We start from the raw sequence: 14,550 nt of genomic DNA, 5'->3' as shown, positions 1-14,550 counted from the left end.
CAGAACAGAACACACCTGAGATAAGGACAGAACAGAACACACCTGAGATAAGGCCAGAACAGAACACACCTGAGATAAGGACAGAACAGAACACACCTGAGATAAGGACAGAACAGAACACACCTGAGATAAGGACAGAACAGAACACACCTGAGATAAGGACAGAACAGAACACACCTGAGATAAGGACAGAACAGAACACACCTGAGATAAGGACAGAACAGAACACACCTAAGATAAGGCCAGAACAGAACACACCTGAGATAAGGACAGAACAGAACACACCTGAGATAAGGACAGAACAGAACACACCTAAGATAAGGCCAGAACAGAACACACCTGAGATAAGGACAGAACAGAACACACCTGAGATAAGAACAGAACAGAACACACCTGAGATAAGGACAGAACAGAACACACCTGAGATAAGGACAGAACAGAACACACCTGAGATAAGGACAGAACAGAACACACCTGAGATAAGGACAGAACAGAACACACCTGAGATAAGGACAGAACAGAACACACCTGAGATAAGGCCAGAACAGAACACACCTAAGATAAGGCCAGAACAGAACACACCTGAGATAAGGACAGAACAGAACACACCTGAGATAAGGACAAAACAGAACACACCTGAGATAAGGACAGAACAGAACACACCTAACATAAGGCCAGAACAGAACACACCTGAGATAAGGACAGAACAGAACACACCTGAGATAAGGACAGAACAGAACACACCTGAGATAAGGACAGAACAGAACATACCTGAGATAAGGACAGAACAGAACACACCTGAGATAAGGACAAAACAGAACACACCTGAGATAAGGACAGAACAGAACACACCTGAGATAAGGACAGAATAGAACACACCTGAGATAAGAACAGAACAGAACACACCTGAGATAAGGACAGAACAGAACACACCTGAGATAAGGACAGAACAGAACACACCTGAGATAAGGACAGAACAGAACACACCTGAGATAAGGACAGAACAGAACACACCTGAGATAAGGACAGAACAGAACACACCTGAATGAAATGAGAAGTTTTTGAAACAATATTCATTCATGTAAAAATGTTCTGTGATCAAGTGCAGAAAAAGTCAAAGCTATATTTTGAAGTATTACTTATTTAAGATTATGAACCATATTGCAAGAATCTTCTCTAAAAATTCTCTCTCTATTTATCCCTATTAAGTGAATTACAAATTACCTCAGTTTCTTTTTGTAATTCATCATACTTTTCTTCTTTTATTTTAAAATCTGAGACTGTTACTGAAGATCCTTCTTCTGGAGAAACAGCTTCTCTTGCCACTATATCAGTAAAATAAATATTCTTATGATCACAAATCTGAACATGACTTCTATGTATCATAAAACTGTAACACATTCTCACTGTGTAATGACACCTTTTTGTTTAAAACCAGTCCAATTCCAAGTGTATATACTTAACCATAACATAAATATACTGTCATATAATTATTATAAAACCTAGAGAAAAATGATAAAGAATAATTTTTGCATATTCTTCCTCCAAGTGTGGTTAACTAATTCTTAAGTTAAACATTTGTAGCATCTGGGTGAATAATGTTTCAAGTTTCTTTACTACTACACAAGTTCTCAATCTGTTTAATTAAACAAGGCTGTTTGGGGTTAAAGTTATCAACACACAGTATAACTTACCATTCTTCAAAACAACATGAATTAAAATTATGTTTGATTGTTTGTTTTTTAATTTTATGAAAAGCTACAGGAAGGCTATATGTGCCAGCTATCCCTAATTTAACAGTGATAAACTAGAGACAGAGAAGCTAATCAGCACCACCTACCACCAATTCTTGGGCTATTTTTTTAAATGGATAGTGAGATTTCCTGTCACATTAAATTTTTCCTATGGCTGAATAGGTGAACACTTTGAATGATGAGGATTGTAACCTATGACCCACAGATTGTAAGTTGAGTTCTCTAACCACCCTGCCAAGCCAGGCCTTTTAAACTTCTATCTTGAAATTAACCACTGGTACAAACTTCTCTCTCATCAACAAAGATGGAATTGTAAATGTATTAAATTCAACCATACTTAAAAAGAATTCCTAATCAAGAAAAGTATCAAATCAAATAGTGTAATTCAACAGCAGTGAACTATTTAAAATTTCACCTATTGCTTTGTATTCTTGACCCGACTCATAACTAACATACACGGATGTGTAAGCTAACAATTTCAATAATAAGTAAAAATTAATAAACAATATTTTCTTTACCATATCCTTTACAAAAAAAAACAAGAAATACAAAATAATCTTATAAATATAGTAAAAATAGCAAACAGAAAAGAGTAATTTTGCTAAGTTTTAACACCACTGTCATGTAGTTTTTTGTATATATTTCTATATTTCTTGTTTCTTTCTTTTTTGGTAAGTTATATTGAGTGTATGTTTGCACACTAAATTTCAAAACAATATTTACTTGTTTTTATTTGTTTTTTTAATTCTGTGCAGTTACATGAGGGCTAGCCATCCCTAATTTAGCGGTGTACGTCTAGAGGGAAGGCAGTTAGTCATCACCACTCAACACTAACTTTTGGACTACTCTTTTACCAACATATAGTTGGATTGACAGTCACATTGTAATTCCCCCATGACAGAAAGGGTGAGCTTGTTTGGTGTGAATGGAAATCCAACCCTCGACCCTTAGATTACAAGTAGAGTCCCTTAACAACCTGAATATGCCACGGTTACTAGAATGGTACTTGTTATTGAAAGATTTTATATGAGGTAAGGTTGAAATCTCTCAAACTGTATTCTCTTGAAAAAATAAAAGTTAGGGATTCATGAAGGTTTAGAATTGTAAAGGGAATTGATAATGTTTATGTATTACCAGTTTTTAATACTTAACAAAGAGAATAGTAGGACGAGAGAACACAAACATAAATTATCAGACCGAGGGGGTTATCTTCAGCAGAAAGTTTTTTTTTTTTAAATAGAGTGGTTGGCTCATGGAATGTGTTGTCTTTGGATTTCATTGAGGCAGTAAATTTAAATGAGTTTAAGAAAAAGTGTTATAAGTATATAAATGATAAGGACTGACTTTAAGATTTGTTTTCTCATTTATTTATTTTAATTTAGTTTAAAGGATGGAACAGTCAGATGAACCAATAAGTTCCATATTGTCCCAAAATGTTATGCTATGTTATATGGCTAATGAACATCATTATTAATGTTTAAACTCACCTGATAAACCTAACTGACAGTTAATTTGTTGAAACTCCTCTTTTGGTTCACTTTTCAAACTCATAACATCATGTTGTGAACAATCAGTTTCATCATCACTCTCACTGAACTTGGAAATAATGTTATCATTTGTTGAATCACCACTTGGTTCAGTTTTAACTTTGACATACGTGTTCTAGAACAGAAAAAAAAAACCGATCACGCTAAGAAGAGAGCAGAAATACCATATGAAAAGCATGATACATGACAAGTAACAGTAGCTAGTATTTTGTCAATTGTACTTCTCATTGTTATATATTGCAAAACTAATTAGAACACGTTCAATGCACATAGAAAGAACATAATATACATACTGATATATATTTTAATACATCTATTTGGATATTAATAATATAAATATATATTTTGATTTATCCTGTAAAGTACTTAAGTCACAAGAATGAAAGCATTCATAATACTTCATAACAAAAAATAAAAAATTAATTTCTACATCTGAAACAGACTGATCAAGAAATTAAAGCCAGGTATTTTCCACAACAGAACTTTTCTTTAATAAAGTTTTACAAATATATTGTTATGATAACTGTAAGACAAATTATTTTTGAATATAATCAAAACAACAATGCTTCACTATAATCATTCTCAATTTATTTTTCTAATAGTTTATCAATAATAATATCATATAACACCAACAACTTTTCTATATGTTTAGTTTTATAAAGACAAAATTCCTGGACTTTATTCTTTGGTATTTATAATAATTTTATTTTTATAATTAATTAAACTACAGTTTTCTAAGAACAAAAATTACACATTAATTACTGTAACTGGTAGTCAGATGACTCTTTTATCAATTTTAAGTGAAAAAAAAAACTTAGGGGGAGATTTTTCTACAGCAGGCCATATTCAAAGTTGTCTTTAACAGAAAGAAAGATACCATAATGTTAATGGCATAATGCTTTAACTTTTCCCTTCTTCTGTAATTTCAGATGTTGGCAAATAAATCAAACAAAATACTGAAATTATTATTTTAGTAGTAAAACATTATTGAAACAGATGCCTCTTATGATATTGAACTGAAGGTTCTTGAATCTGTCAAGAATTTAAGCTGTTTTCTCTTTGTATCCCTCTGATTCTGTTCTTCTGTTTCTTTTCACTTCTTAACTTATATAAATATTGTTTGAACATTATTACATGGATATTTCTTTGTACTGGGCCAATTACTAATATTCATGAAACATTAAAACTGTTTGAAAATCCTTTCATGCATTCTAGTCAAATGTATGGCCATAGTTTACCCATAATTTAAGAATGACAATACAAGTAATACTAATATAAGAAAGATTAATGTCTATTTAAGACACATATTACTTCAAAATTATTAATGTGCAATACGATTTTTACTTCTACACTGATTACAACTGAATTTATATGTTATTGAAAATGAAATACAAAAATCACAACAAAAATAAAAATGGATCGTGCTCAATTTTCTGTTGTATTAGTCCAATCTTTCAACAACACAGACTAAGCTGTTGTGTGTAATTGTGAAACTTAATCATGTGATGAGGAAAGCATGACCTCACATCAAAATATATCAGATAACAGAGAGAAATGTGTGGGTAAATTGTTCTGTATTCTCCTATTTATGTTACCAATTAAATTTTCATTATCTCACACAGTGAAACATGCCACACAGAATCAAGTCACCTTCACTGTTGTAGACAAAGTATTAAAAAAGAGAACCCAATAATCAAAAATGTCTTCTGAAGAAAGATATGAGATGAACATTTTCTAAAAGAGATGTCTTTTTTTTTTTTAAATAAGCACCCGAGCTAATAAAGTGCATGTTTACAAAAATCTCAATAGTAGTATTAAAATACCAGTTTATAATTTTGAGAAATTAACTAAACACTGAGTGCACATGTAGAATAAAAAGCAGGTCGACTTTCTCTGACAAATATTGACTTTCAATATTTCCCACTGTGGTTTACAGATTTCAAACAGAAGGGATAACATTACCTAAATTATGAAGTCTTAGCAAAACATGTAGTAAATAGTGAATACACAAGTCTAGAACTTTAGAATTTATACAGTACACAGCAGGATAAACAGAATATCTAAAATGATTTACTTCACTTTTGCTTCTGAACACACAACACGGTGATAATGTTGATCTGTAAACTTGTCTAAATAATTTTGTATATTTTGTTTTCAAATAGGGGATATATTAAATACATCTATTTGCACTCTAATGCACAAGTGAACAATAAAAAATTTAAACAAAGCAAAAATATGGATTTAATTAGTCATGTGATCTATGTCAGCTGCAAAATATTATATTAAAAGTTGTTACATTTAATATATTTTAAGAGAAGCCAGTTTATCAGTAACAAGATGAAAAGTAACAGATCAGAAAAGATTTTACCATGACTCATTTACCTACCAAAACACATAAACAATGGTAACTCTGACATAGTCTGAAAATCATCAACACAGAAATGCCGTGTTTCTCCGAAAATAAGACAGGGCTTATATTAATTTTCACTCCAAAATATGACACTAGGGCTTATTTTCGGGGGATTTCTTATTTTGATATATTAAAAAATGAAGTTACAAAGTAAAACTATTAAACTAACCATTTAAAATAAACTATTATTAAACTATTAAACTAACTGATTAATACTTAAACAAACTAATTAACTAACTATTAAACTAATTAATAAATTAATTTTTTTTATTTCTTTCCTCTTCCTGCCACTCTTAACTAGGGCTTATTTTAAGGGTAGGGCTTATATTAAAACTATCCCCAAAAATCACACTAGGTCTTATTTTATGGGTAGGTCTTATTATCGGAGAAACACGGTAGGAACAACCAAAGTAACTCCAACACCAATAGATTTACAAACATTTTAAGCACACAACTATTTGTTTAATATATATCTTTAGTCACACCAGTATGGGTATTGTAGCTATAATGTGGCAGTCTAATTTATCACACATAAAACACCCAAAGAACTAAACCTCTTGGTTTTCATCAATGATGAAAGCCTAAAAAGTTTTTTTTGTCTCACCTAAAAAATGAGAAATAAATTCAGAATTCTTGAAATAAAAACAGACAGGTGAAAATATAAGAGTGTACTATAGAATCAAGAAATAGTGTCCCACACAAAATCAGAGCTGAACAAATCAGAAACAAATTTCTAAAAGAGTAAAAACAGCTCTTGTAGTGTGGTGGTCAGAAATGTAACATATGGATGTAACGTAAACATATCATCACACGGCTGTTTGTGATCAAGGCTAGAGAATTTGAAAACAATATGTAAAATTTAACCCTGATTATTAAACAGTTTTAAGCACAAAATTTAGCGTATTATAAGATTACAAGTGGTTGAAGATGTAATGGAAGTAATTATTTTTGACAGTGTGCTTACAAATTCAATACAACATATCAAATAGAAATTAACACTGTTTTCCAGATATCAAACAGACATTAAAATATCAGAACTTATAAATATGGAGAAAATAAGTTCAGTGACTACTATAAAACATCAATACTGCAAAAAATGTTGTCTGAGAAAAATTAATCATTTTGCTCTACCAAAATAATTATTAGTTTTTTAAAGATATAAATTACTTCATTTTCCTTCAGTACTTCATCACACGTTTCTTCTTTTATCTCAAAACTGAAGACTGTAACTAAAGATGATTCTTCTGGAGAAACAGCCTCTCTAGTTCCTAGAGGAGTAAAATATTTTTATTTCAATAAATGTGAACATTATATTTATTTCTCTACATTATAATGACTCTGAAGTGTGAAATGACATTTTCTTTACATTCCTGAGGTTAGGGCATATATTTTGATTGATATTTAGTGCATTTGTAAATGTCAGATATCTAATTTTATGTATTTAGTAGAGTTAAATATCATTACTAACTACAGACAGTAAGTGGTAGTGGGAACTGGAACACTGTGAGTTCCAGGTCACAATCCCTTCTTTAATCTGTAGCTTGAATTATACTTTTGAATCTTCTATTTTATGACTGACAGCAAACATTTTCCAAATGCCTTGGGTGCTCTGGTCAAAGCCGTTTTCAATTTGAAATGATACTAAGTATACTTCTCTCTAAGTGGTGTCGTGTTATGTTCCTTTGTTATACTTTTTCTAGCATAATCATGTATTTGTTATTGCATAATCTATAATAAAGATGTTTTACTTTTACAAAATTGTCATCAGAGCTATGCATTCGTTTGATACAATAGATGTAGTTGTGAAATACACATATAAGTGTGACAGTTTTAACCTAAAAATTTTAATAGATACATATTTTGAAAATGAACCAAAACTAGTAATCACAATCCACAAGACTTTCTGAACACAATGAAATAAAAATTATTTTGCTCTATTATGATAGTATTCCTGGCTCACTTTCAGTATTTCATTTGTATCTTGCATTTCCGTATTCTTTTTAGGCAATAATTATAGAAATGTATATTCATAGACAAGTTTTTATAGTAATATTTACTTACCTCCTTTAAGATTATTTTTATTTCACTTCTACTAAGCCAAACATGAAAAAACTTGTAAATAGTGGTTGTTATTTAAATACACTTGAACAAAAACTGATTGTTAGAATAAACAACACCAGCAACACAAAGTTCTTTCTTTATGTTCAGAACAACTAGTATTGTACAACAGGCTCGTTTCACATCTGAATGTTACTTTTGTCAATTCTAGTTATCTTATACTGTTCAAACATCATTTCATATAAATACTGTATACTATGATTTATTTTATATTTAAAAGTACACTAGCTACAACTATTTTGTAAAAAACAATATCATACCGTTTAGAATAAAGTTCACTACATTTAAAATATTCTACTTAATAATATGGTTTACTTGTATATTTGTGAGAAAATAAAAAAACAAATCAAAATTACATGTATATATAGCATACTCAGCTATACAACTCATCATGAAGTCTCAAAACTATATTTTACTTGGTTGTCTGCTGCACTGGTTAGTTTGACAAATTTTACAAGTTCATTAACTATGTACTTTGGGGTTAAATAACAATTAATTATGGCCGTTTATAATAATTATTCTAAAGATAGACTAATGACACGTGCTATATAATATATAACACAACAGCTTCAAAGTTACAGTAAAAAACAAAAAAACTAAAAATTACAGCAGTTTTATTTTTGTGTTAATGATTTAATATGTCCCACTGGATAACACTAATAATTATACCAATTATAGTTAATATAAAATAACAGTACAGCTAAAGTAGTGCAATCAACACACAATGTTTTTATTCATACCTGGTCCATGTTAAAACGTTTTACAGTAGACAGAATTTCAAAATATTGAACTTACTGACAAATGAACAATTTTCTTTTGTGCTTTGCTGAAGTTTCACTTTCAGAAATGCATCCTCCTCATAAGATACAGGTTCACTCTTAATATTCAAGTTTTTCAAAACTTCCATATTTTTATTAGTCTTATTACGATCTTATTTGAAACTTGCACTTCTTCCTTGGTGGTACTGATAGAAAGAAGTGAGTAAAACCTTTTTTATCAAAATGTTATTAACCAAGTCATCCAAACAAACACAATATCAAACTTTCATTTCATTGGTTACATATATCAGTAACAATATTATAACAAGTTTCAAATACGAAACGACAGATATCAAATGGAGCTTTGGTGTTCATTACCAATTAATATTAATACTAGTAACAGTAACACTTTGTTAATATCAGCAACTGATTTCATTCTCTTTCAATTTTAAATTTTTCAACTGGAACTTTTACGGAAGTTACCAAACGTTCTTATACACACATCTTAACCAATTTCGAAACAGACTACATATAACTTTCAACAACGATAATCACTACTTTCTCAATTTTAGTACAACCTGAATTAAAACGTCAAAATAGGTTATATATAACATTACCCACCATTCTTCAAAAGAGTAAATTCAGAGATATAAAGAAAAACAGCACTATCGTACATTGACCAATCACAGACTGTGACGTAATGGAGGTTTCAAAACGGTAACAATGTCAACAAAACAAAACCAACACACTAGAACATATGAGTTTCGAAGAGGGTGAAAATTTCCTGAGAAAACTATATAAGTGACTAAACATGTTTGTGATTATAGCAATTATGAAGCAAACGGCGTGCATGAAGTATATTTGCGCGGTTATTTGCCGGCCTAATTGTCGAATAACGTCTGCTAACCTTCATAACGTACCTAAATTAGCCAATGAGGTTATATATATTTCAACAAATAAATTTCTCCTACTTTTGTGTCTGAAAAGCATTGTAGTCTTGTTTGTTTGTTTGTTTTTTGAATTTCGCACAAAGCTACTCGAGGGCTTTTTGTGCTAGCCGTCCCTAATTTTGTAGTGTAAGACAAGAGGGAAGGCAGCTAGTCATCACCACCCACCGCCAACTCTTGGGCTACTCTTTTACCAACGAATAGTGGGATTGATATTAACATTATAACGCCCCCACGACTGAAAGGGCGAGCATGTTTAGTGCGACGGGGATGCGAACCCGCGACCCTCAGATTACGAGTCGCACGCCTTAACACGCTAGGCCATGCCGGGCCGCATTGTAGGCAGTCTGGAATATAAAAATGTTCAAATTCCACATTGAAAGCTCCCATCTCCAGACTTTTACAAGCCTAGTGGCGAATTTATGTTCCATGGTTCGTTTGCTTCCAAATGTGCAACTGAGCACTATTTTCGTTTATTACGCGCTAATTCCCATTAATGTTGTAGAAGCCGATATTAAATGGACAAAAAGATAAAAAATGATAAAGACTAATATGCTGTTTCGGCCATTGCTGTTATGACACGGAAATACTTTCTAGTAATCTTGCCCGGACTGGAATCCTACCATGTCTGGTACGTCGTAAAACAATGCAAGGAATAATTTTAACTTGTGGTCAGTCGGGATCTTTAGCATTCCATAGTTCTAGCTTTTAAAATCGTCAATCACTTTTTTGAGTTATATATTCAATTGATTGTTTGTTTGTTTGGAAATTTCGCACAAAGCTACTCGAGGGCTATCTGTGCTAGCTTTCCCTAATTTAGCAGTGTAAGACTAGAGGGAAGGCAGCTAGTCATCACCACCCACCGCCAACTCTTGGGCTACTCTTTTACCAACGAATAGTGGGATTGACCGTCACATTATACACCCCCACGGCTGGGAGGGCGAGCATGTTTAGCGCGACGCGGGCGCGAACCCGCGACCCTCGGATTACGAGTCGCACGCCTTACGCGCTAGGCCATGCCGGGCCAGTATTCAATTGATTACATCTCGTGCATTTCGTAAGATTACAGGGAAGAATACATAATCAGACCTACATGTATGTTACTGAAAAATAAGTCATATTATGCATTGTTATTCGAAAGGTTTGCCAATTAGCATTAATTACATCATATGTATACAATGTCAAAGATGTATTAAATTTTGCTATTAACATAGCAGAATAGGCAAATAGGAGGAAAGAATTTGGAATTACAGGTGAAAGTATGGACCTTCAGAACAACAGAAACACTTATGTAACAACACAGCTAAATTGAAAAATATATACATTATAGTTGCATGTAGTACATGTACATATAATTATATATTACTGACAAATTATTTTTGTAATTTTGAATGTTAATAAGGTAACAGCATAGCTAATTAAGCATCTATTGTGTTTCAAATATTACTACTACATTGTACATTCTATATGTGTGAAAGTTGTATATGTTAAATACAAAATCATTTTTCTTGTGTCCCATTATTGTACAGTATTATACATATAACAATATCAGAGTGACATACATGATTTAGCAATTTTTACGTAAATTGATAGAATGAGATGTAAACATATGATGAGCTCAGGACGTCATACATAAAAGGAAATCATTATACACAACTATTGTTTGCATACTCTCAAATTGTTTTGTTCTTTTTTTAGCTTGTCATTAGTTGTTTCAAGATAATCTTCCACAGGGACAGTTGAACAATAAGAATGTTCGATACCTCATGTCTTTTTTATTTTTCTTAGAACGTGCTGGGCGTGTTTCATTGATTTCAGTCGCTTGTTTTCTTGGAGGTAGTCTACTCTGTGATTGTACAACATGCTTTTGTGAAGGATGACCTGGAAAGATTGTAGGCACTGCCAGAGGTTTCAGTTCATACTTCAAGATGTCATATTTTTTATGTCTCTTGGATGCACTCCTGGAAATAAATTAAAACTTTTTTTTTATGTGTTATGATTGCAGCAGGCTTTCACAAAGAAGGCCACTGGTAGTTTGTTGTTATCTCATGTTTTAAACAGACCCAAATTAAACATACATGTCCTATAAACAGTAACAAACATAAGTAGTTATTATTATGTACCTCACACGTTATAAAGTTATTAATTGTATTTTTCAAAAATAAAAATACGAGTTTCATTTTCAAAAATATTAATAAGTGTTCACAGTACTTTCCAAGTTGTTTTATACCTCTCATATAATCTTTTGCCAGAAAGTGTTCACTGCACACCCTGTTATGCCTGAAATCCTTCACGGCTTATATTCCTCAACCATTGTTGACGAACCGCTTCATCAGAAGGGAACCTAAAAATGAAATTGTACTATAACTGATTTTGAGGATACGCTTTTCGAAATCTCTCCGTTACACCTATCTCAAATCTTCTTTTGAAATTTTAAAATCGGACAAGAAAAAAACAGCATTGGGATCAAAAACGTGTTTATTCTTCATCTCATTTTCACCAGTGGCCATTGCCGTTCATGATTTGGCTGTTTGATCGCTTATTCATTCCTAAATACTGGTATATTTAATGCCTCAGCCTAAATCAGTACCATATCAAACTCTATTCTGACGTCCAATATCTTAATTCGGCTTGCGATGTATAACCTAGTAGATCTCGTAGAAATTATCGCATTACAATACAGTTTGGCTCTTAACAGACGCAAAGCAGACGACTTGCTCGAACTTGAAAGCCTTCATTTTGAAAGAAAAATTCCGACATGTGAATAATTACTTATGGAAGGAGATTCCTGAGGCCGTTTTACGTTTATTTGTGTAATTAAAACAAGCACATCTCTCGGGCATTGTTTGAAATGTTAGCAGTTATCTGTCAGTGATATTTGGACGTCTATTCCCGTTTTGACAATGGCAGCGATTTCTCCATTTCATCAAAGCTCTCTCTTGATTTATAAGAATACGAATAAATCGCTACCTTTATTAGCAAGCTCAAAATGCTAACATTTACAACTAACGAATTTTTAAGTTGATTTGTCACTGGAAGGCAACAAGAAAAACCATTAAAGTTATTATTCAGCTGTTGTGGTAATGAAAAGATAAGTTTTTCTTTCACTTTCGGAGTGTTTTCAAAACGCTCATAATACTGAATAATGAATTATTTTCTGTACCTTATGCTCCGCAGTAGCTCGGTAAAATATAACACAACATTTAGAGAGAACAATCGGCATCTTAGTCCAACTTGACTGTTCCATCATCGAAACTAAACTGAAACTGTTAATATATAAATGTACACAAAATCTTAAATACAACCTCTAAGATGCGCAAAAATTGTACCCATAATAGAAGAGCATAGATTGGCCAATGGGTAAGTTTTAAGTTAACAACAACAACAAAAATAGTTTCATTTCAGATATGAGCTAGAGGGAGTCAGTTCTGTATTCCAAAAATTAGTTAGTATTAATGATGAAAGTCAAAAGTCGTTTCATTAAGCTAGCTAAACAATATTTTTAAAAAATGATTATACGCAACAAACAAACAGAATAATTCCACACAATAGCCGTAACAAAAAGTGCTTGGGGAAAATATATCTGTTTCCAGAAATATCTCCATTTCGCCAAATCAATAATTTGGATAATCCATAGTTTTCCCCTAACATACACTACATGATCAAAAGTATGTGGACACCGACCATCACTCATATATGTTTATTGAACATCTCATTCCAAAATCATGGGCATTAATATGGAGTTGGTCCCCCCTTTGGTGTTATAGGAGCCTCTATTCTCCTTTCACTAGATTTTGGAATTTGTCTTCAGGGCATCGCTCCTGTTTAACATAAGAACACTAGTGAGGTCGGGCGAGAAGACCTGGCTTGCGATTGACGTTCCAATTCATACCAAAGGTGTTCGATGGAATTGAGGTCAGGGCTCTGTGCAGACCAGTCAAGTTCTTTCACACCAACCTCGGCAAACCATGTCTTTATGGACTTCGCTTTCTGCAAGAGAGCATTATCATGCTAAAATAATTAAGGGCCTTTCCCAAAGTGTTGCCACAAAGTTGGAAGCACACAATTCTCCAGAATCTCACTGTAAACAGTAGCATTAAGGATTCCTTTCACTGGAACTAAAGAGCCTAGCCCAAATTATGAAAAATAGCCCCACACCATTGTTCCTCCTCCACAAAACTTTACAGTTGGCACTATGCATTCAGGGAAGAAGAGTTCTCCTATCATCCATGAAACCCAGATTTGTCCGTCAAACTGCCAGATAGTGAAGCGTGATTCATCACTCCATAGAATGCATTTCTACTGCTCCAGAGTCCTGCTGCTGGGCCATGAAAACCCATTTCATGAAGTTCCCAATGAACAGTTCTTGTGCTGACGTAGCTTCCAGAGGCAGTTTAGAATTCGGTAGTGAGTGTTGCAGCTGTGGACAGACGATTTTTAGGCGTTTCAGCATTCAATGGTCCCGTTCTGTGAGCTTGTATGGCCTGCCGTTTCGTGGCTGACCTGTTGTTCTTTCTAGACGTTTCCACTTCACAGTAACAAGACTTAAAGTTAACCGGGGCAGGTCTAGCAGGGCAGAAATTTGACGAACTGACTTGTTGGAAAGGTGCCATGACAGTGCCATATTAAAAGTCACTGAGCTATTCAGTTTGACCTATTCTACTGCCAATGTTTGTCTATGGAGAATGCATGGCTGCATGCTTGATTTTATGCTGTTAACAATACGTGTGGCTGAAATGGTTGAACCTACTAATTAGAAGGGGTGTCCACATACTTTTGGTCATGTAATGTATCTTCCAACCACTTATCATTAAAACATACAACTTTATTGTATTTTATAAGTTACGGCTTAAACTAAATTTCATGTATAACTAAATTCTTTCTGTCAGAATACCCAAGGGCACTGGCCACGTGCATTTTTTCTACGCCTATTCTAAAGTGTGTTTTTTTTATCTCACACTCTCTTACAAACACCAAAATTTCAACTTGAACTTTGAATTCCTTTACTCTAGATTT

At 32.9% G+C, this 14,550-nt stretch overlaps 1 protein-coding gene across 1 annotated transcript in view; it reads right to left on the bottom strand.

Moving 5' to 3' along the window:
• Positions 1-9,437, bottom strand: part of LOC143233687 (uncharacterized) — a 40,189-nt gene extending 30,752 nt beyond the window's left edge. Inside the window, 5 exon segments of the mRNA XM_076470190.1 lie at positions 1,225-1,325; positions 3,242-3,416; positions 6,879-6,979; positions 8,625-8,793; positions 9,209-9,437. Of these exon segments, the coding sequence (XP_076326305.1) occupies positions 1,225-1,325; positions 3,242-3,416; positions 6,879-6,979; positions 8,625-8,736 (489 nt within the window). The 5' untranslated portion in view covers positions 8,737-8,793; positions 9,209-9,437.
• Positions 9,438-14,550: the final 5,113 nt, after the last annotated feature.

The sequence above is a fragment of the Tachypleus tridentatus genome, chromosome 1, assembly GCF_004210375.1.
Source record: "Tachypleus tridentatus isolate NWPU-2018 chromosome 1, ASM421037v1, whole genome shotgun sequence".
NCBI lineage: Eukaryota > Metazoa > Arthropoda > Merostomata > Xiphosura > Limulidae > Tachypleus > Tachypleus tridentatus.
Note: the sequence above shows the minus strand (reverse complement) of the source record. Positions and strands in the feature narration are given on the sequence as shown.